This window comes from Lynx rufus, unplaced genomic scaffold (genome assembly GCF_022079265.1).
Source record: "Lynx rufus isolate CCGP_SWC_20201006 ecotype Redwood Valley unplaced genomic scaffold, mLynRuf1.p SCAF_8, whole genome shotgun sequence".
NCBI classification, from domain to species: Eukaryota; Metazoa; Chordata; class Mammalia; order Carnivora; family Felidae; genus Lynx; species Lynx rufus.
In genome coordinates this window covers 58,172,549-58,197,200 of record NW_025814896.1, presented here as the reverse complement: position 1 = coordinate 58,197,200, position 24,652 = coordinate 58,172,549, and the positions used below count along the sequence as shown (strand labels likewise).

At 41.3% G+C, this 24,652-nt stretch overlaps 1 protein-coding gene across 1 annotated transcript in view; it reads left to right on the top strand.

Moving 5' to 3' along the window:
* IL1RL2 (interleukin 1 receptor like 2) overlaps nucleotides 1-24,652 on the top strand; it is a 40,166-nt gene that overhangs the window by 9,252 nt on the left and 6,262 nt on the right. Inside the window, exons 4-8 of the mRNA XM_047068685.1 lie at nucleotides 3,707-3,866; nucleotides 7,728-7,802; nucleotides 15,778-15,907; nucleotides 16,925-17,061; nucleotides 18,825-18,968. Of these exons, the coding sequence (XP_046924641.1) occupies nucleotides 3,707-3,866; nucleotides 7,728-7,802; nucleotides 15,778-15,907; nucleotides 16,925-17,061; nucleotides 18,825-18,968 (646 nt within the window). The remainder of the gene's footprint in view (nucleotides 1-3,706; nucleotides 3,867-7,727; nucleotides 7,803-15,777; nucleotides 15,908-16,924; nucleotides 17,062-18,824; nucleotides 18,969-24,652) is intronic.

Below are 24,652 nucleotides of genomic sequence, written 5' to 3'. Positions count from 1 at the left end.
AATTGAGGGGGGTCAGTAAAGTGACGCCACATGATGGGAAAGGAAATGATACCTGAAGGAAAGTGGTAATTAATACCAAATGAAAGGGTCAAGAAGACTGCTTCCAGCGAAGACAGAAAAATGGGTGTGATGGGTAGAAATTTCAGGTAGAAGACTATAATGAACATGGTGGATAGATGTTCACTGTCCATGGTGAGCCTCTTTAAACACTAGAGAGACTATAAAGCTAAAAAGAAACAAACGAACAAACAAACAAACAACCAAAGCAACCAAATACACACCCTACAGTTTTCCAGGGTTTCCTGCAGCTAATGTTCTGGATGTGACTAAGCTTCTTCAGCTGGCTTCCCTGAAGGGCTGAAATGAGAAATTGTCTAGATTGTCCTGCTTTTTCTGCTGGACAGCATGGACATGGGGATTTTTCTGCAGCGGTGTTCCAGGGCCCAGACCCCGGCTTTGTGGGAGCTGAGAAGCAGTGCATAGGCCTTCTGATGATGTATTTGTTGGTGTGACTTTACTAGATGTGGCATGACTTCGCATGCTAGAGTTGCGTCGTGGCAACTCCTGGTGTCTGACTTTCAGATGGGGTGTTTCAAAGTCTTGACTCCCACCTCACAGTTATGTCAGAGGTAGCAGGGATCCTGTGAGCTAGTTCACCAGCATGGTCTGGTTTAGATCTCACTGCCTGAGTGCTTCTTAAAATTTTGTAAGCGCCTAATACCTGTGTTAAATCCTTTCCCCCCTAAAATAGCTGGGACGCTTTTTGCTTTATGCAACTAAAACCCGTCCAAGAGATAAGGGCTCACAGATTTGTTTTGAAGAGTGAATGAAATCATCTATCTGGTAAGCCCTTAGTTCAGTGTAGGTACATAGCAATTATTTAATAAATAAATATCACATGCTATTATTTGGTTAAAATAAAGGAATGGAAGAGATGGAATAATAAAAAATGATAATCAGAATGGTATATTTGTTTTGAGGAATTTAGAAACATAGTGGTTCTGGATAATGACAAAGCCCAGCTTGTGGCTGGGATAATTGAAGACCAAGAGGAATAGAGATGGTCCTTGAAATTGAAGGGTTATGGAGGAGAAGGTTCAGGTATTAACATATCCATTCTTGGGGCACCTGGGTGGCTCAGTTGGTTAAGCGTCTGACTTTGGCTCAGGTCACGATCTTGCGGTTCATGGGTTTGAGCCCCGCATTGTGCTCTGTGCTGACAGCTCAGAGCCTGGAGCCTGCTTCAGATTCTGTGTTTCCCTCTCTCTCTGCTCCTCCCCCACTTGCATTCTCTCTCTTTCTCTCTCTGTCTCAAAAATAGACATAAAAAAATTAAAAAAAATATGCATTCTCATGGACAATGAAGTATTCACATTGGAAAAGCAGTAATGTCTCCATTTTTTTTTTTCAATTCCAAACTACTTCTCAATACAATGATTTCTGCTCCACTATTAAGCTGTATCTGTACTTCCTGAGATCATTCTCAAAGGCAAATATCGTCTCATTCCCTTGCTGGAAAAGCTGCAATGTTCATCCCATTTTCATGGTTTTCTATGATTGGGCTCCTGGGTGCCTGACCAGTTCTATCTCTGTCACTCTCCTGTAGGTACTGCATCTTAGCCAGACACTCTGGGCCATTCTATTCCTCCAACCACTGTACATGCTGGGCTCAAAGTGTTCTTCTTGGCGCTTGGGAGACAAAATACATTCAAATGTTGCCTGCTCTCATTACTAATATTTTAAGTTTAGATCTTGTCAGTGAGATGTCACTTACAGATTTTTAAGTAACTGTCAAGGCCTTCTGAGAATTTAAACTCTACAACGATGCCCTAGTGGACTGTGGTAGAAGCAGTCCCAGTTACTGTAAAGGGACAGGAGCTATCAAGATTGCTTCTTAAATGATCAAGATTGGATTTCCATATGATTAAGTATTTGTACATCTTAAAAGAAAGGACGAGTCGATCAGAAAGGGACTGGTCAATGACGGAAATGTAGAAAGGGATATACGGATCCACGTATTCTGGGCCTGCAGAGATTGCCCCTATCAAAGCCCTATCCAGGGAAGAAAGTTTTCATAGTCCAAGGACTCAATGCTTTTTGTTTGTCCCTACTCCAAAGAAGGTGGCATCACATTATGGGATCTGATGCCTTCACCCATCTGACCCTTACTAATAATTCCCATTCTGTTTGTTAAGTAACTATCCAATTATAATCGGGTTTCCCATATGGGGAATAAGGTAAAACTTTTAGAAATTCACATGATAAATAAACAAATGCTCGTTCTGGCATTATTGAGTTTTAGCTTCCAAGGTGGATCCATTCACACTGTTCCCATGAAGAATGGGGTCTGCTCCTGAGCTAGCTACAGCTGACTCCGTGAGAAGAGAGCTCCAAATGCAGGCAATTAAATCTTTATCAGGGTAACCCCTGAAAGTTTGTCCTCTATATTACATGGTTGTGAGCTTTCTGAAGACAGGGACTGTATCTTACTCCCGCATGACACGACCTCTCACAGACTAGCAAAGAGCAGGAACTTGAATGCTTTAATGAATAAATGGCTCAATAATTCAAGAAGTTACTCTGTTGAGTGGCACTTCCCAAAGAAAGGGGCAAAGTTTTGAAGAAATGTTCAGAAGGGGGTCTGTGAGATCGAAGAAGTGGCAGTTAGCATGAGAATGTGAGCTTCTGACAGACAGATGGAGGCTGAGGCCTGCCCTGTGGGTGGTTGCCGAGGATGACAAGCAAGAACGGCATTCCTGAGACCAACCAAACCTCAAGCTGGTTTGGTATGAGGTTGTTCTTGTCGATGCAGCGGCAGCGTGGGCGACGTAACAAGTTATGTGACATCTGCCCATAAGCCTAGCCATCATACTTTGACTATTGCTCAGACCACCAAGCAGAATGTTCTTGAAGAGTTATTTTGGACCTCTGTAAAGTCCAACCCCCGACAGGTTGAGAAGGTGTATTTGGGCCTGGAACACAGTGGAAGCAGTCATTAATCACCTGGGCTTGCAGTTTTAGCAAAGGGTCATGGTGCCATGAGATGGTGGTCCACTGGGAGATATGGTCCCCTGTGGGTGGAAGGCATTCCTGCCTGTTCACATCCTCCTACCGTATTTCTCTGAGGACCCTACCCAATCCTCCTTCATATAGTCTTCCTTCTAGCCCACTTAGGCCTCTCTCTTTTCAACCTCTGTTAGACTTAATATTTACAGCACTCACTGTAGCTTGCAACATATTCTTTGTCAGATCTTCTGTAGATATTTATCCATCTTTCTATCTATCTACAGATATAGATGGATATGGATGGATAGATAGTAGATAGATAGATAGATAGATAATCATCTTCAGTTAGATTATACATTACCCATGGTCTAGGGATCACATGTTTCTTTCATCTCCCCACAGTTCATAGGAGGTGCTAACTAGGAATGTAACTGATGCACCAAAATACTCTTTGAATTAAAATGTATATGTATAAGGGCTCCCGGGTGGCTTAGTCAGTTAAGCGTCTGTATCTTGGTTTTGCTTCAGGCTGTGATCCCAGGGTCATGGGAATCGAGCCCCACATCAGGTTCTGCACTGAGCGCAGAGCCTGCTTGGGATTCTCTCTGTCCCTCTCCCCTCCTTGCACTCATTCTCTCTCTCAAATTAAATAAGTAAATAAGTAAATAAAATATATATGTATATATATTTTTGTATTTAGGACTGTAAAGAGATTAAAGGAGGACGGTTTACTCGTTGGAGAATTAAGCTCTCAGTGAGCAACGTTTCAGCAGAGGACGGAGGGGACTACGCGTGTCAAGCCCAACTGACACACACAGGGAAGCGGTACACTATTTTAAACAGCATCACTGTGAATATCAGTAAATATGCTCATATCCATTGCCTTGGCTTCCTCTTGGCTCTGCGTGAGATGGCTGGCTCTGGGAAGCAGTGATTCTCAATCTTGATTTTCTTGAGGGTTAGCAGACTCTCAAAGTTGCCATTGTTAGAATCAGAGGGGAGAAAGAGGGGGTGGTCAAAGGGCAGGAGGAGTTCAGTTTCTCATCTGGGAAAACAGAATGCTCAACACACTTGGTGTGAAAATGAAATGAGAGCACGTATGTAAAGCAGGTCCTTGGTACCCGGCAAAGTATAGGTATTCAGGACGTGGTAGATATTATCGTTACTCTTATTTCCCTCAGCCATCACTACTGTGACTACTTTGCTGGGCCACTCCAGCTTTGGCCTCCCCTGCCCATGCATGCAGAGTTCAAGGTCTCTGGACTTGATGCTCATGGGGCATCAGTTCTCAACCCAGAGCAGCCAGCTGGCTTGAACATATGACCTGGAGACCTGAAAGCAGAATATTTGGGGTTGAAGAAACCCTAAAGATAATTCAGCTTAAGCCGTTAATTTTATAGAGACCCGGGAGGAGTAACTTATGAAACTTACAGAGCTGGTTGGTGACAGAAACAGGTCCAGGACTAAGGCTTTCAGTGGCCAGATGAGCATTCCTTCTTTTCAACACCTTCATCAAGGAGTTCTTGCTATTGCCTTTTGCTCTCTTGTCAGGAGGTAGTTGTTTTCTATGTTTATTCATCTAAATGGGAAGAACTGAAGACTGAATATTTCTTTGATTTGGACCATTATATCTGTCACTAATTTCTATCAGACTTCAAAACGCTGGGTGGTACCTAGCAATTTCTTAATGGTGTGGTTGTCTTAGGCAAGTATTTAGCATGGATGGCTTCCTGCTTCCCACCTAGAACCCTTTAATTAAGAAAAATAATTGTATTACATTTGATGATTTTTATGCTTTTGGGTTTTACGTCACCTGTTATCTCTCCAAAGGTAGGCGAAAGTTGTCTTGCTCAATCCCCCACACCTAGCCCAGTGCCTGGCCTAGACTAGGCACAGACCTATTTATTAACAGCAGGATTGGCAACTATCATGCTTCAGTTTTACATGGGTAGCCAAGGGATTCTTTGAAACACAACATTTCAAAGGTGAAATGAAGACTACCTCAAGAGGTCATTGAGCTCAATAGTCTATATTTCGTGCCATTGCAACAAACACTTAATTATGATCTATTATATCTCCCAAATTGTTAGAACCTGATCATTAACAAATTAAAAAAAAAACCTTAAACCCATTGTTTCTTCTGTTGAGAAGCTCTCAACCTGGTGGCAGTGGAGATGGAGATGTAAATGAATCATTTTAACATTACGTGATAAGGATAGAGTTATAGATAGTGTCTGAGGAACAGTAAAAGAATCAGAAGTAGCCACGAGACTGGCAAATAAGTGGCCTTGGAAGGCTTCCAAGAGGAAATGTCTTCTCAGCTGAATTTTGAAGGATGAGTTAGATTTATAGATGTAAAGAGTGAGACAGGGCAGAGAGAATGGTCTAAGACAAAACATAAAAGTGTCCACCAGTATAGTTTGTGTTGGATCTAAAACTAATTTTGTTGGAGCATACATAAGCATGCGGTAAGGAGCGGAGATTGCTGAGGCCATGGAGTGAAACAGGGTCAAGGTTAAGGGGGCCAGTTACACGCAGGCTTTCCCATGGAGCCACTGCAGAGCCTTTGGATGCAGAAGGATGAGGCTGCATTTGTGATGGACAAGACCAGTCTTGAGATGGTTGAGCAAGAGTTGAAGAGGGTCTTGGAGCCTGCAGACCACTTTGGCAGCTGCTGCAATACCCAGAAGAGGGCTGATAATCAGAACTTGAGTGGAATTGGCAGGAGATTCTTCTTCAGGCGGTAATTTAGTGGCTCTTTACTAAGTGCCTAACAAGGCCGGGTCCTGTGCTTAGTAGAGAGAGCATGATAAGGAGGAAAACAGCCATGACTGCTGCTCTGATGGAACTTTGAAGTCTGAGCAGGGAGGGGAGGCAGAGCTATATCAGATAAGTTGCTAGTGAGATGTGTAATTACCAAGGAGATTCAATGCAATGAGAGAATGGAAAATGTGAGATCAAACAGACAAGGACCTGTTGAGAAGTCTGTGGGTCAGGGAAAGCTTCTTGATAATAGTGATGCTGATAGTCAGGAAGCATAAACTGAATGATGGAGTGGGTGAGATTTTTCCAGACTGAGGGAGCAGCCAAAATAAAGGCCTTGTAACAAAACAGACCATGGTATGTCTGAATAATGGGAAGTAGGCAGGTTGGCTGGAGCAATGCTGAGGGAGGGAGGTCACGCTAGGTAATGAGGTTGGAGAAGTAATCAGGGGCCAGGAATTGGTGGGAACATGCAATCCAAAGCAGAGAGTGTGGAGTTCATTCCAAGAACAATGGTAAGCAGCCAGACGGGTGGAGAGCAGGAGAGTCGCATGATGTGACTTACATTTCTGAAAGCTGAGTGTGGCTGCTGTGCACAGAATGATCCCTACAGGGGTAGAAGTGGCATGTAGAAGGCGGGTACAGAAATGCAGGTGAGATATCAGGTAGGTACAGGCAACATGGTGGCATTGAAGATAGAGAGATGTGGCTGGGTTCAAGGAATTTTAGGAGGTAAAACCCACAGGTGTTAGTGTTGGATTGAATATGGGGTAAGGGATATGGCAAAGTCAAGGGAGTTAGGCCTTTTGGCATATGCAATGGGCTGGTTGGTGATATTATTCAATGAAATAATATAACTCTGAAGGAAAACTGGATTTAGGAAAGAGATCATGAGCTTTGTCATGGGTAAGTTGAGTACTTGGAGGTGCCCACGTGGAGATGTCAAGTAGGCCAAGGCCACAGTCTAGAGAAAAGTCTGGAGATGCAACTTTCAAAGTCCTTGGCCTTTAGATGGTAATGGAAGGGTGGATATGAATAAGAGTACCTAGGAAAGAGTAGAGAGTGGAAAATAGAGGGTTTAGCTGTGAAGAAGAAGGCACACATGAAGAAATGTTAGGAGGTGAAATTAGTTTGGCTTGGTGGTTGGTAATTTGAAGAAGTAAGAGAAGGGCTGTTGCCTAGAATGACTTCTAGATTTTAGCTGTGTGCGATCCAGAGCAAGGTGGTATATTAACTGGCCGGTGATGATTTCTGTCTGGAACACACTGAATTTGGATGCTTTGTATGTAGAATGTGCAAATATTATTGTCATTATAAAGGACATATGTTTTTGCATTTTCCTAGCTTCCCTCTTATAGCTTCTCCGCATCCCACCCCAAATCTAGAGGAGGCATGTGGGGCTAGGCAGGTGATTGCTAAATGTTGGTGGACAAATTGGGAAGAGAAGAAGTGGAGAAAATTGAAGGGCTGACAAGTCAACACAAGGGAAGACAGTGATACAGTGGAAGTATAATGGAAGAGGATGGGATATAAAGAATGTGGAAAAGCAGGGAGAGAGGATGGAGCAGTGAGACATTAGGATCATTATCTCTCTGTAGGACCCAGGCCAGAGCTTTGCTTAGAGCCACTGCTTACGAACTTTATCTGGATTATTAGGTAATGAGATTTTAGTACACAATCTCATCAGTTTACATTTATACCAAATACAGAATGGCGAAGAGAGCTCTCGGGCTAGCCCAGTGCTTAGGGCTCTTCCTTAGCAATTCAGTTATTTCTGGTTTCAAAATAGGTATTTATGGGGTGGCATTTCATCATGCCATGAGCTTTGTGTTTTCCTTGACTAGTATTAACTGAAGATCTGCTTAGTACTGTGTTTTCTTTACACTAGCATTGGATAAGTAGTTGGGAAGGTATCATACATGATTCTAATGCAATTTCATGTGGGTTTGATTTCTTAGCAGAAACACATGGATATGCAGGAAGAATTCCTAAAATCATTTATCCAAAAAACAATTCAATTGAAGTACAACCTGGTGAGTAAAATTATTGAGGCCATTGAAATCACTAAGGGGAGATTAATATACATGTTTAATATAAAACCAATTAAATTTCATTGACTGTCCTGAAATTTGACAAGGCATTTGTTAAAAATTCATGTCAAAAAATGTTGGAAGAAGTTAGCAGGAAAACAATTGAATAGAAGAAATAAAGAGCGAGAAAAAGAAGAAATAGAGATCTTTTCTAGTAAATATTAAAGTATGTTTAATTATAAAGCTATAATAGATACTGATATTTGTATGCAAACACAAAGATTAGATAACATAACAGAAAACAATAAGCATATGTTGGAATACACAGAAATTTAGTAAAGGAGATATGTAGAGAAAGAGATATAGTGTATGTGCAATATGAGTAAAACTTGTTAAATGTGAAGAATATGTAGTTAATTCTTTATCTCAGACACGAAAGTGCATTTTTGATGAATTAAAGAACTACATATAAAAATAAATTCTCAAAAGTACCATTGAAAATAAAGATAGGGGCACCTGAGTGGCTCAGTCAGTTAACCGTCCGACTTCGGCTCAGGTCATGATCTCGTGGTCTGTGAGTTTGAGCCCTGCGTCTGTGCTGACAGCTCAGAGCCTGGAGATTCTGAAGGCCTGGAGCCTTCAGATTCTGTGTCTCCCTCTCTTTATGCCCCTCCCCCATTCATGCTCTGTCTCTCTTTGTCTCAAAAATAAGTAAACATTTAAAAAAAAAGAACATAAAGATAAATCAGGGCACCTGGGTGGCTCAGTTGGTTGAGTGTCCAAGTCTTGGTTTCAGCTCAGGTTATGGTTCCAGGGTCATGAGATCGAGCCCCAAATCAGGCTCCGTGCTGAGCATAGAGCCTGCTCTGGATTCTCTTTGCCCCTCTCCTGCTCACAAGCACTTACTGTCTCTCAAATAAAATAATAATGATAATAACAAAAGATAAATTTATGTCTAACCTCAGAAGGATGTACTTTCTACACATAGAAACAGTGGAAGAAATCACAGAAGATTAAAAATTAGACTATCATAAAAAACTTAAATGTATGTATATGTAAAAAATGGTAAAATCAAAATGTGAAAGACAAACTAAGAATGTTTTGAGCAGAGATATTAAAAAACAGCTAATATAATTTCTATAGAAAATTCCAAGAAATCAAAGAATATGAATAATCCAAATGGGGCAAATGAATAATTCACAGAAGAATAAAAGACTAAGAAAATATGAAAATATATTCACCTGCGATAAAAAATATACACAAAAACAATGATATCTATCCATGAAATTGGTAAGGATTAAAACATATATAATACCAAATATTAGCAAGGATACTATGGGGGGTCTTCTAATACATGACCAGCCATGAATATGAGCAATCATTTAAAAATGTTTAGGTTTAAAACTCTCCAAAGGTTTCCCATCTCAGACTAAAATTCAAATAGAAGAAATAAAGAGCGCGAAAAAGTGGGGCCCTCCAGTGGGGCCCTCCACGGTCGACTTCCCCTTGTTAGCACTTCACATGTGCTTGGACCTCATTTATTGCAGCTCTCCATTCAGTCCTTCTGTTTTGATCACACTGATATACCTGCTGTTCCTTGAACAGTCAAGCACACTTCTACCTCAGGGACTTTGCACTTGCTGTTTCCTCTACTTGAAACGCTCTTCCACACACATCCCCATGGTCTGTTTCTTCACTTCCATCAGGTCTCCGCTGAATGTCATCTCACCTGACCACCGTGTTGAAATAGCACACCTCACTCACCATCATGCTCTAGCCCTTGAGCTTTCTCTATGTTTTCATAAAGTACTTATCACTACGTCACATATTTTGAACTTGTCTTGTTATCTCTAATTCTATTTGAATCTATGCTTCTTAGGAGAAAGCTTTGCATCTGGTTTGTTCCCTCCAATATCACCAGTGCTCAAAACAATTTCTAGAACACAGAAGGTGCTTATGGCGGCTGGGTGGCTCCATCGATTAGGCACCTGACTCCTGATTTCAGCTCAGGTCATCATCTCACAGTTTGTGAGATCGAGCCCCATGTTGGGGTCTGTGCTGACAGTGTGGAACCTGCCTGGGATTTTCTCCCTCTCTGCCTCCCTCCTACTTGCTCTCTCTCTGTCTCTTCCTTGAAATAAATAAATAAACAAATATTTTTTTTAAAAAGATGATGCTCAAGAAATAGTTGCTAAATAGATAAATAAGTCAATGGACTGGTATAAACTCTGCAGAGGGAAATTCTAATATGTATTCAGACCCTTCACAAATATGTATAACTTTTGACTCAGTAAATTCTAGCTGGTAGACCACATACAGCAGACACAGATCCCCAGGGTCCCAGATACACACACACACACACACACACACACACACACACATATATATATATATGTATGTATATATGTATCTATATGTATGTATATATATGTGTGTATGTATATCTTAAAAATTAGACTATCATAAAAAATTTAAGTGTATGTATATGTGAAAAATGGTAAAATCAAAATGTGAATGACAAACTAAGAGAATGTTTGGAACAGAGGTATTAAAAAACAGGTAATATAATTTCTATGGAAAATGCCAACAAATCAAGGAATGTGAATAATCCAAATGGGGCAAATGAATAATTCACAGAAGAAAAAAAAGACTAAGAAAATATGAAAATATGCTCATCTGCAATAAAAAACATACACCAAAACAATGATATATATATATATACATTGTGCTTACTATGTTCAAGGAAGGAAAATACATGATTGAAATTTCAAAAGACAATTGAAAACTTTTAAAAAGAGTAGCATATCAGATTTGAAAAAGAAAAAACGAAACATCAGGACTGACAAAGACAATACCAAAACAAAAAATTCAATAGAGAGTTTAATAGCATATAAGACATTTGAAAAAAGAACTACTGAACTAAAATATAGGTCAGGAGAAAATGTCCAGGATCAAGCACAGAGAGACAAAAGAATAAGAAATGTAGAGGTTAGAGGAAGAGGATCTGCAGAGCTAACATGTATGTAACTACAGTCCTAGAAGAAAGACAAAAGAGAAAAATGAGAGCAGAGGCAATATTATTTAAATGTAATCTGAGAATGTTCCAAACTGATAGACACATCAATTAAAAGACCCTGGAAGCTAAGGAGACTCAGCAGGATAAATGAAACCAAACCTGCACCTTAAAATACCACAGTGAAACTGCAGAAAACCAAAAACAAAGGAAAAGTATCTTAAAAGTTAGGGAAAAAAAAAAAGACATGCTCTGTGTGCAGCAGTAAAACCACTGTTTGAAACTTCAATGGAAATAACAGAGGTTGTATGCTGAAAAAAAAATGCTGGTAATTTTATAATCAGTGAAAATATGGCAAACTAAAAATGACAAACTTTGCCAAGCACAGTCTTAAAAGGAACTACTGCAATGCTCTCTTTTTTTTTTGTCAATATATGAAATTTATTGTCAAATTGGTTTCCATACAACACCCAGTGCTCATCCCAAAAGGTGCCCTCCTCAATACCCATCACCCACCCTCCCCTCCCTCCCACCCCCCATCAACCCTCAGTTTGTTCTCAGTTTTTAACAGTCTCCTATGCTTTGGCTCTCTCCCACTCTAACCTCTTTTTTTTTTTTTCCTTCCTCTCCCCCATGGGTTTCTGTTAAGTTTCTCAGGATCCACATAAGAGTGAAACCATATGGTATCTGTCTTTCTCTGTATGGCTTATTTCACTTAGCATAACACTCTCCGGTTCCATCCATGTTGCTACAAAGGGCCATATTTCATTCTTTCTCATTGCCAAGTAGTATTCCATTGTGTATATAAACCACATTTCTTTATCCATTCATCAGTTGATGGACATTTAGGCTCTTTCCATCATTTGGCTATTGTTGAGAGTTCTTCTATAAACATTGGGGTACAGGTGCCCCTATGCATCAGTACTCCTGTATCCCTTGGGTAAATTCCTAGCAGTGCTATTGCTGGGTCATAGGGTAGGTCTATTTTTAATTTTCTGAGGAACCTCCACACTGCCTTCCAGAGCGGTTGCACCAATTTGCATTCCCACCAACAGTGCAAGAGGGTTCCCATTTCTCCACATCCTCTCCAGCATCTATAGTCTCCTGATTTGTTCATTTTGGCCACTCTGACTGGCGTGAGGTGATATCTGAGTGTGGTTTTGACTGCAATGCTCTTTAAGCAGGAGGAAATGTTTCCAGATTGTGAATCAGCTATGTAGGAGGGAATGAAAGAGCAATGTTGATGTAAATATGTGAGCAGATCTAAATGAATCTTGACTGCATAAGGCAGTAATAATGACGATTGTTCATGGAATTTAAAATATACATGACGTTAGAATTCCCAACAGCATTTGCCTGTATGCTAGGAGAAGGTCAAATGTAATTACATTCTAAGACTTTACATTCTCTTAGAAGAGAGTGGAGATATCAGTAATATCAGACTTTGATAAGTTTGAGGATCTATGTTTTAATATTTAGGGCAACCCTAAGATAATAATTTTTAAAATATGGGGTTATATGGAGTAATAATAATCAAGAGCAAGGTAAGAAGCGATCCAAAAGAAGGAATCAAAAGAAAGCAAGGAGGAAAAGACAGATATAGGACAGATGCTACAAATAAAATATCTATATAAGTTAGTCGATTTAAACACACATATATCACCAATTATATGATGGACTAAATGCTCTAAATTAAGATTGTCACACTGGGTTTGAACAAGAAATTAAAACTCTGGACTGTCTACAAGATGCTGGAAAAGACTGGAAAATGATATATAAACACTAACCAAAGTGATGTTGGTATAATTATACTAATATCAAAGTAGATATGAAGGCAGAATGCATTATTAGAGATAAACAGGGATACTTCATAATGATTGAAAGTTCATTTTTGAACCTATTAGATACATAATAACATGGCCTTAAAGGTGTGTGTGTGTGTGTGTGTGTGTGTGTGTGTGTGTGTGTACATACAGAAAGAGACAAAGTTAGTTCAGGATTACAGGGAGAAATTGACCAATTTACAGTAATAATGGAATAATAATGGGATAATACCAGCCACGGTTTTCACAATAGCTGATAGAACAGGCAAACAGAACACCCTATCATGACAAACAAAATGTGTCCAACGAATGGCCTGATGTTTATACTACAGAGCCCTGTGCCCAGCTACTACAGATTACACATTCTTTCTAAGCACAATGAAATGTTTGATAAAATAGACCATATATTGGGCTATAATAACAGATTGAAATCACTGCAACTACATATTGTCAGAAGTTAGAAATAAGTAATAAAAAGACAATTAGAATAACTGTATCAAATCAAATAAACAATCAAATAAAAACAACTCCTCTCAATAGCTCATGGATAATAATAGAAATGAGAAAATTATTTGACAGTGAATACTAATAAAAAGATTACAGTGAGGTTGATGAGATACAAAGATTTGATCAGAGCACGCTTGTTAACCTGAGTTAGGAAGAGAAGATGGTTGCAATATCTATGAGCAGCACGCTCACCCCCGAAGACAGAAAAGGAGAAACAAAATAAATCCAACAGAAATGGAAGAGATCGGGGCACCTGGGTGGTTCAGTTGGTTAAGCGTCCAACTTCGACTCAGGTCATGATCTCTCAGTTTGTGAGTTTGAGCCCTGCATCAGGCTCTGTGCTGACCGCTCAGAGCCTGGAACCTGTTTCGGATTCTGTGTCTCCCTCCCCCTCTGCTCCTCCCTCACTCATGCTGTCTCTCTCTCCCAAAAATAAATAAACATTTTTTAAAAATTAAAAAAAAAGAAATGGAAGAGATGAGGTGAAAAGTAATAGCAGAAAATAGTGAAATAGTAAATGAGCGTGCAGTTGAGTGATTAACAAAGAAAAAGCTGTTTTTTTTGAAAGTGGGATGTGATTGGTAGCCCCCTGGATGATTAAGAAATGAGGGAAGGGACAATCTGAAGGAAAAAGAGGCCATCACCATAGATCATATACACACGAAAAAGATCACAAAAGGATATTCTGAACAACTTAGTGCCAATTTGAAAATCTAAAAAGAAATGGGCATTTTATGTAAAAATCAGCACAGAGGATCTGGCACAAGATTTCGGAATAGGAATAAGACTATAAATTTAAAAATCTTGCTACAAACAAAATTCTGTATCTAGTTGGCTTTTCCCGTGAGCTCTACAAAGCAGTTAGTAAAGACATTTAGCAAATTTGAACAAAATGTTTCACAGAGCAGAAAAAGAGGAAACAGTCATTAACTCATTATACTAGGTCAGGAAACTCTTAACCCTCAAAACCAAAACGAACGTTGTTACAAAGCAAACTTCAGGCCAATCTCATTCATCGACACAGATGAAACACTCTAAGCACATTTTTAGCAAATTTATTTTAACAGCATACATAAAGAATGTTACCTTGTGGCCTAAGTTGGGTTTACATGAAACAATGCCAAGCTGCTTCCTATTAGGTAATTCATTCTTTTCTTTTGCATTAACAAACCAAAGGAGAAAAAATAATATATTCACCTCATAGACACCAAAAACCATGGACACCTAAACTAGAAATTTTTTTTTAATTTTGTAAATATTTATTTTTTTTTGAGACAGAGAGCAACAGAGCATGAATGGGGGGAGGGTCAGAGAGACAGGGAGACACAGAATCCAAAGCAGGCTCCAGGCTCTGAGCTGTCAGCACAGAGCCCGACTCGGGGCTCGAACTCACGGACCGTGAAATCATGACCTGAGCTGAAGTCGGACGCTTAACTGACTGAGCCATCCACGTGCCCCAGAATTTTTTTTTTAAACTTCCTTTAAAACTACGAATGTAAGGGAACATCCTTAATCTGATTTTTAAAAATCTATCTTTAGAAATCTGTAGAAGAAATAACACACTCAAGACTGAACTCTTAAACCCGTTTCCTTGGTTTTGAGGGAGAGCCAAAATCTCAATAGAGTTTCATTTTTTGCTGAATCTGTTTATAATGTTGGTAGGGAAATGTAAAGACTGACTAATAGTTAAGACACTCTTGTCCCAAGCAGGCTCCACTCCCAGCACAGAGCCAGATGTGGGGCTCAATCCCATGACCTTGGGATCATGACCTGAGCTGAAATCAAGAGTCAGATGCTCAACTGACTGAACCACCCGGGCACCCCCCCATACTATTTTCTTGATGGGGTGAAGGTGGTGTGGATATGCGCTTCACATATATATTCTATACTTTTTACTATACATGTGTTATAGTTGAGAATTTATTTTTTTAAAAACCTTAATTCCAGCTGGAATAAAGAAACATGAAGTAGACTATTTAGAAATAGAGTAACTTTTTATGTCGTGTAAATAGATGGAATTTATTAGGTTCATGGAACCAAACAAAAGAAAAATATAAAATAAATACATATAAAAATAAAAATATAAAATTGTTAAATATAATTTGTGAACGTGTGTGGAGTCAGGATAGGGGTCACGATTGGTAAAGTATTTGGAAGATTTGGAACTAGAAAACCAGAGTTCATGTCTCATTTCTTTCTCTAATGTGTGACCTTGGGGGCAGGTCACTAATCTATCTGAACCTCAGTGTTCTCTCATCTGTAATATGGACCTTATAGCACCTCCTCTTTTTTTATTGGTATAGTTTTGAGGATATGAAGACCTAAGGAGACAATGTGTGTGAAATACTTTGTAAACTTTAAAGTTCTTTGCTAAGTTTCCTAAGACTAGAACTAGTATTTGTGTCCCTAATACTGTGGAAGACATTGGCCAGATATTCGGCTGTTTAAACACCCTGGAAGGCCACTTGTCCCCTATTATCTCTGTCCAAGGAGAGAATAAAGTAGATTAACGTTGACCTCCAAGGGGTATTTTTGGTAATCAAAACATATTCCAGGCTCAGGAGCAAGAGGTTTTGTTTAGCTGATCATTTTTTATAGACTTTTCATGTAATATTTATGAATTTGTTTTTTACAGGCACTACCCTTACTGTAGACTGCAATATAACAGACACAAGGGATAATACAAATCTCCGATCCTGGAGAGTCAATGACACCTTGGTGGATGATTACTACAATGAATCCAAACGAATCAGAGAAGGATTTGAGTAGGAGTTGTGTTTTTCTGACTTCCCTAAAAGTTGGCAAGAATTTCTTCATTTAAATTATTTTGGGGGCGCCTGGGTGGCTCAGTGGGTTGAGCGCTGACTTTGGCTCACGTCATGATCTCGCAGTCCATCGGTTTGAGCCCCATGTCAGGTTCTGTGCTGACGGCTCAGAGCCTGGAGCCTGCTTCAGATTCTTTGTCTCCCTCCTCTCTCTGCCCCTCCCCCATTCATGCTCTCTCTCTCTCTCTCTCTCTCTCTCTCTCCTGCTCTCTCTCAAAAATAAAATAAACATGAAGTGTTTTGATGCTAGTACTGCTTTTTTTAGATGCTTCTCACTGATCCCTCATTACTCCTTTTGGCTTTGTCTCTCAAAGATCTTGCCAGTGCTATGCACAGCCAAACCTTCTTGAATCAGGGGGGTGCGAGGTGTTCATGTTATCAATCCTGCTTACACCCTAGTCAGACACATGAGGCAAAGCATCAAGTATGGCCTTCATGCATCAAGATCAATTTCTCCCAACTTAAAACCAGCCTCATTCCTGGTTAGTTATATCATGAGCTATAGACCTTCTAGGCTTCAGTAGCAAAACAGGCAGCAACACGGGGACTCTTAGGGGAGATAGGACTTAATCATTAGCTAATTGAGTGATATAAACCCAATTTGTGATTGTTTAAATTGGGTGGTATAAATCAAGACTACTGAAGGCAGAGGGCAGGAGAAATTGTGTTGAACCCTGCAGGGTTGATAAGTTAGGATAAGTGGAGAGGACCAGGCCAAGGCTCTGGAGGGCTGACGATGCTATCTGTAATTAACAGAGCCACACTTCCTTGTCACCTTCCAGAAGAAAATGAAAAATTTCCACACACCTCACTGAGCCACTCCGTGAAGCCTTCTTAGGGTAACAGGATGGCCCAAAGTGTTCTCTGGGAGAGACTTTTATTCTCCAGACTGAAGATGGTACAGTAGGTTGGGTAAATATGACTCATGTATAACTGGGTGGTTCTTTTCTTTTACAGATCTCACATTTCTTTTCAGAAACATATTTTTTACACAGTGAACATAACCTTCTCAGAAGTGAAAATGGAAGATTATGGCCATCCTTTCATTTGCCATGCTGGAGTGTCGGCAGCGTACTTTATTTTAAAACTCCCAGGTAGTTGTCCGGTGGGGTACATGCTGTTTGGAGGGCTCAAAACAATGACAAGGAGACACATATGAAAACAGCATGGCATTAAGCACTTGGCATGAGGAAGCAGAGTGATAGTCGGTAGAAAAACTCAGCATTCATTTCCTGTTTGGAAATGTGATGGTTTTAAACTCATTTCCAGAGCAGAGAATATCAACACTCCTGAAGGCGATGAATGACCAACTCAAGAATTTCTGGCCATCACTCCTGTCTACTTACCAGGGGCTTTATGAATCTGATAAATATTGCACGACATGGTCTTCTTATCATGACCATTACAGTATCAAGATCCGTGAAGTCTATACATTACAGGTTCCCAGACATGGGTCCTCCTAAAGGGAGGGGTGGCGTTGTTGTTCCAAGAGTTGGGGAAGGACAAAGAGAAGTGGAGGATGGATGGGAAGGGCGGATCTATCTAACAGAAGCTAGAGGTTCAAACAGATGGTCAGGATGAGATTGGGCACCAGCGTGCAGAGCAGATCCGCTTGGTTGTGCTGGGATTTAATCAATGGGCTGCTATTTCTGTTGACCCAGAATGTGTTTTAGTCACGATGCTTTGTTGTGCCATTTATTTAAAGACATGCAGTGGTGCATGGAGATGTCTTCCACCTCAGACTGTTTGCAGTATGGTGTGACTTAGGGCAGGTCGTGATAAGATCTTTAAGGAGTATTTAAAAAAAGGAATGTGCTCTGGGAGTTCAAAGAAAAGAGAACCCCCCCATACCTACCCCCCCCTCCCGGCCAGGCCATCCCCCCCACACACACACCTTCTAGTGGGGACTAGAGCATCAGGAAGGGGCTGATGAAGGAAGTGGTGTATGCGGTGGGTTCTAAGAGTGGAGAGACTTTCTCTTCCTCTGTCGTCTTCCACTTTTCGAATTCTCCCCTTCCTAGAGCCTCCTTCCTTCCGTGGCAGCACTGATTTGGGCTGTGGTAAGGGAGAAGGCTGTGTTCCTCTTCTCGGTGGTGGTAGTGGTGGTGGTGGCAGCGGTGATGTGGGAGCATGTCTTTAGGGACTTGACATTCCAGAGGAACTGGTTCTGCTTCTCGGTCATCTCCCACCCACTGCTTTTGCCATAATTGCTCCGCAGTGGTGTTCACAAGCACAGCAGGGGTAGACGCCCTTTCTGAGATCTTGCCTTGAAGGCAGGCCCCCAACCCAGACCTTGCCGGCACAAAGCGGGCAGTCTGGCTCTCTGCCAGCCTTATGGAGACAAGAGTTGGCTTTCAGGAGAGGCCGTTGACGGCTCTTTATTTATGACAGACATCCTGCTGCTCAATTTTTGGTGCCTGTGGAAGCAGTTATAACAGGAATAATCAGGAATGTGTAAGAGAACCACCAGGCCTTCCAATACACACGCTTAGGCTCTACCTCTGGAGAGTCTAGTGTTGACTAAGTAAGACCTGGTTGTGTGTGTTTTGGGAGCAGTTCTCATGCATCAGAACCATGCCGTATCCATCATCAGAAGTGAGAGTTCTGCAGGATTTCCTTCCCCAGGTTCCCAAGAGCACATTTGCTTCCTGAAATTCATGGTCCACGCTAGATTATTCTACTCCCATATACCTGTTATTTGACTGTAAAAAAAATATTTAAACAGTATCCTCATTGACCTCTCACACATTTCCATTTGGTATTTGTAATGTGATCTGTATAAGTAAAGTGTATAATTGAGCCTTTGTATTATGATTATTATCTGATTATTTATGTATTTATTTGCTGTCGTTTGTAGCCCCGGATGTTCAAGCTTACTTGATAGGAGGGCTTGTCACCCTGATAGGAGCAGCAGTGTCTGTCACGTACATCTACAACATTTTTAAGATTGACATTGTTCTCTGGTATCGAAGTGCCTTCCTTTCTACTGAGATCAAAGAAGGTAAGTGTGGGTAACCAATGAAAAATGCCTCATACTTGGTTGTTGCTCATCCGTATACCCATTGTAAATATACTTTCACTTATTTTACTAGCTTGCCTTTCATGTTGTTGGCAAATTGGAAGGAAGGAATCTTCCTGGAACTTCTCATGCTTCAGGGAAACAATTGGTCTGTGGTCACCAGCGTTGTTCAGTTAAATAAGGCTTGCAAGCTAGTGGTGACTGAGCAAACATTTGCAAAGCAACAGGAGCAAATCATCTTCCAGGTCACACTGTGACCATTTTAGAGCGGTTCTCACATCTTCTGGTGTTTCCAAAAGAAGACAATTTCTCCTGGAGCGACAAAGGGCTCCCCATCTGCGATGCATCTTGAACATGGTCGGCACATGAACAGAATTTACATCATGAGGAGTGATGAGCTGCCTGCGGCTGGAGCTCATTCTTTTCTCTCTGGGCTATAGAATGGAAAGAAACATGAAGGAAGGAAGGAGAGAAGGGAGGAAAGAAAGAAGGAGAGAGGGAAGGGAGGAAGGAGGGAGGGAGGAAGGGAGAGAAAATGATCAGAGCCTGCCTCACAGAGTATTGTAGGAACAACTGAGTTCAAGTCCAGGAAAGCACTGAGCAAGGACCTGGGGCACAAGGGGCATCTTGCTGTCTGAAGGCCAAAGCCTTCAGCTGCCCCTGCCACTCTGCCCTGGGTTTCAGTTTGGTCTGCGAAGCGTCTGTCCTGCCAGCACTACTCAACATACAAATGCCTGTGAGATCCTGAAACTCCGAGGAGAAGGCATTTCCCACCATCATGGGTGTTTTTTTTTTTTTTTAATAAAGTTTATTTATTTATTTTGAGAAAGAGCTAGAGAGCGAGCAGGGGAGGGGCGGAGAGAGGGAGACATAGAATCTGAAGCAGGTCCCAGGCTCTGAGGTGTCAGCACAGAGTCTGACGTGGGACTTGAGCTCACGAGCTGAAGTTGGATGCTCGACCGACTGAGCCACCCAGGCACCCCTGCATTCTCTTTTGGTGGCACAGCTCAGTCGCGGAAACCTGACTCTGTGTGTCCAGCGCAGCCTGAAGCACCTTTAGGTTGCGGACAGTCAGCTGAACATGGGGTTTCTCTTTGGGGCCGCAGTCCCTGCAGAGTCTCCCTGTTGGCCGCGCTCCTGCCTGCCTGTGTGGGGCAGGGGACCAGTGCATCACCACTTGTCTTTTCTGACACCCACACGTGAGTGGTCCAGCTGCCCTCTGTTTACTGCCTGACAGGGAACTGCAGAGACTTCAGTGGTGTTTCCAGATCTCTGGCCCTGGTGTGTGGCTCACTCCCGGACTCACTGGGACTCCCAGGAGTCTGAGAGCTGAGGGCCTGTGCAGCTGTCTGCTGGTGAGGTGGAGTTTAGCAGGAAGAGATAAAAGGAATAGTGACTCACCCAGAGCGGGGGGAGCTGAGCAGATGACAGACTCAGGGAGCCCCACCCTCTGCTGGGAGCAGGCTACAGCCCAAATTCGGGCTGAGAATTTGGACATCGGGGCTCATAGTCAAGCCAGGGTTCTATTTTTTTCTTAATTCCGAGGAGTACTTGCGTACTTTATGATTAATCTCTACAGCTCCGTCTATGAGAACTACCCCTGTAATTCCTCTCTGAGTGTTGGCTTTGACAACGAGTTAGCGATGAGACTTACGATTTGTCCCAGATGTTATTTCCAAGTATTGTATCCCTTAGGGATATTTCCTGAGTTATTTGGGAACTGTGGAGTAATGGGTGGCAAATACAAATGAGGAAATAGATGAAATGTGTCTTTCTTATGATAAGTTATTTATTCCAATGCGATTAGTTACGCTTTATAACATGAGTAATAGTTAGGTGTGTATAACTCAGTTTTATTGAGTCATCGACAGCCCTAATATCCATGAGTTCTGTATGTTCTCTATTAAATTATAGGAGTTACTTTAAAAATTTTCCTTCCAGGCTGTGCAAGTGTCTGTAAGAATATAAGAGTGATCTTACACATCTCCTAGAGAGATTTGTGTATGCCTCACCTGCTTCCAAATAGGTTTGTGGAGAATACAACAATGAAAAACAAACAAAGCAGGTACAGTGAACAGAGGGTAGAACGATAAAATAAAGCTTGGGGGTAGAATCAATGACAAGTCTTGGACACTTTTTAAAGATGAGCTTGCTTTAGAAGTAAAGGCAAAGCAATGACAAGATTCATTGTGTGCTTCTCACAAATACCCTTCAGTTGCTCGTGACAGCACATGGCTTTGTCTGGGACAGTTTTCCAAGGAAAAGTTTTTGTAGGGAGGCCTTATTTTTAAAGGGCGTAATATAATGAACCTTGTCTGCAACAGCCTTCCCATGGTAAATGTAATAGCATGTTTAATGTGGCTTTTCTTCTAGTGTCTTCCATGTTAAGGCTAAAATGCCAAACCTCATGCAATTTAGTAAAAACACCTGAAGGCCAGATGGATTCTATCTGATTTCTCCATTGGTCCAGTTTGATCAGGTTGGAGATTTAGCAATAATATAAGAAAAGAAAGTAAGGGCTTGAATAATCTTTAAGCGATCTGTCATAAATATTAATTTATGCAAACAAACTTTGTATTTTTTGCCGAGAGCCAATAAAGCCATATGCAGATGCTTTAACATCGAAAGTAGGGCTGAACCTCCTCAGGAAATTAAAAAAGTGTGGCCAGAATCTTCATGAACTGTTACCCCACCACTATATAGAGGCAGGCTATGGGGGTATCTGCCAGAAGGCCATTTTCTCAAAAAACTTACCAGTAGGTCTACATTTCCACAATTTTTGAGTGAAATAGACAGTTGGGGGGAGTGTCCAACTCATCATTATCTATTGCCATTCATTGTCACTTTCCCAATTGCTGTTCCATTTACTATGGCTAGGAAGCAAATTGCCTCAAAACTTTGTGGCACAGGGCAGCCATTTGTATTGCTAATGGGTTCTGTGGGTCAGGATGTGAACAGACACAGTGGGGATGGCCTGTCCCAGCACCATGATGTCTGGGGACCCAGCTGGAGGACTGGCAGTTGATTCTGGCCATCAGCTGGTGGCTTCGGTTTCTCTCTCAACAGCCTCTCCTTGTGGTCTCCCGGTGTGGGCTCCTGAAGCCCACAGGAGCCCACACAGCGTGGTGATTGGCTTCCAATGGCTAGTGTTTCAAGAACAAGAGAGCCAGGAAAAGCCATATTTTCTCTTATGACTCAGACCTAAATTTCTAGTGTCAATTCTACCACATTCTATTTGCCAAGGCAGCTATAGAGTCCTAGCCAATTTTAAGGGAGTGGAAGTAGATTCCACCTCTTTGGGGGGGGTGTGGTCAGTTCTGAAAGAGCATGTGGAACTGGAAATACTGCTAGGGCTATTTTTGTAAAAAATGCTGTCTGACCCACTTGCACGAGACTAATCAGGGAGAAACTTTGTGAAGTTTCCTCCTCCCAGTTCTCATCTCAGCCACACCAGAGGGGCGGTGGGCTTGGGTTTGACTCAAAGCTGTGCACTTGGCAGCTGAAAGACTGGAGAAATAACGCGGCCTTGTCTGTCTCAGCTTCCTTACCTGCAATCCGAAGGTATAAACGTGACCCTTACTGTGACTGTGAGAGACACAACCGTGCAGTGCTGGCAGGCAGTCGGCTATGACAGCCCTTCCAAACTGCAGGCGGATGCGAAAAGCAAAATGGCGTCAGCTTGGTTTTTTGCTATACCGGGTCAATCGGTTATGAGTTGGTCATTTGGAAGTGACAAGAGCCCACTACGTTTTGAGAACAAGTCGTGAACATAAGCATGTCTACTCAAAAGCTTCGAAAGAAAAAAAAGATGACTGAAAAATTGGGAACATTTTATATTTTGAGGTTTTAAAAGGTGTGAGTCCTTCACTGCCCAAGTCTCTTCTGTCCCGAAGTCTGCATGTTGCACAGCACAGAGCAGCTGTATGTTCACACTCCTCACATAAAAACACGGAATTGGAACGCTGTCAAAAGAGAGAATTCAGGGGGCGCCTGGGTGACTCGGTTAAGCGTCTGACTTTGGCTCAGGTCATGATCTTGTGGTTCGTGCGTTTGAGCCCTGCATCGGCCTCTCCACTGTCAGCACAGAACCTGCTTCGGGTTCTCTGTCTCCCTGTCTGCTCTTCTCCCTTTCACACACACACTCTCTCTCAAAATAAATAAATAAGTAAACATTAAAAAAAGAGGAGAGAGTTCACTTAACATAGTTTTTCATTTTGTTACTTTATTTTATCTTGTTTTATTTTATTTTATTTTATTTTATTTTATTTTATTTTATTTCATTTTATTGTTTGTATGAGAAGGAAGAAAGAGAAACAGCTTGAGGGAAGAGAGACACCGGTGGCAGGGGTTCCGACAGAGGTGTTGATGAACATGGATGTTCGTTGTAGTTTCTAGACCAGGAAATACTGTATTCAGTGGGGAGGCTCTGTTATGTGGCAAAGAAAGTACCAAGCCAACCACCCCTTTACCATAAAAAGGATAAATATTATCATAGTTTTAAGTGAGAAGATTTAATTCCTTTCTAAAGTGTTTAAAAGCATAAAGCCTTTATGAAATCTTAAAAAAAAAAAATTCACATGTCCCCCAGCTTTAGAAAATCAAGTGTATGACATTAAATTTGATACAGAAAAATATCCACTTATGGAGTAGCGGTATAGACTAGTAACATTGAAGACATTGCACAAGGAGTTTTAGCTCGGTTGGGTTTTTGCCAACTCAGACACAAATTAATCATCCCTTTGGCACGTGACTTACGACCCTGATTTATTAAAAAGCAAAATCTGCTCATGATCTAAAACTTCTCTCTCTCCTACATAGATGTAACCTCCTTGAGCCTCTGCAAAATCAAGCCCCATGCAGATATTTGGCAGTGACTGATAGAGACCTCCTCTGTCCCGTTTCTTGCTCCAGACACTGAAGATAGAATCACACCAAAAGAAGCTCCCATTTTCACACAGTTTCCCTTTATTACAGGGAGTAGAGAGACTGAGGAAGAGTGTGCCTGTGTGCACATGTGTGTATATTACCATTTTCCACAGGATGACCAGGAAGGGTAGGCAGAGACCAGAAGGTTGTCAGTGGTTGGGGTGAGAATTTACGGAAAATGAGAAAAGGCTACATGTAAACTCTAAAGTTCTGTGCACATTTTCACTACAGATCTTCCTTGATTTATGATGGGGGTTGCATCCCAATAAACCCATCATGAATTAAAAATATCATAAGCTGAAAATGCATTCAATGCACTTAACCTGCAGAACATGATAGCTTAGCCCAGCCCACCTTAGATGTTCTCAGAACTCTTACATTAGCCTACAGTTAGGCAGAATCATCTAACACAACACCTATTTTATAATAAAGTATTGACTGTCTCATGTGATTGACTGGATATGGCCCTGAAAGTGGAAAACAGCAGGTGTATGGGTACCGCATGGTTGTCTGTATATGGATTGTTGACCCTCCAGATCACGTGGCTGACTGGGACCTGTGGCTTTTGGGTCTGCCCAGCATCAGAGAGAGGAGAGGAATACATATCACTAGTCTAGAAAAGATCAAAATTCAAAATGTGAAGTATGGTTTCTCCTGAATGTGTATAGCTTTCAGACCATCATAAAGTCAAAAAATCATCAATCGAACCATCCTAAGTTGGGGACAGTCTTTAGACAAAA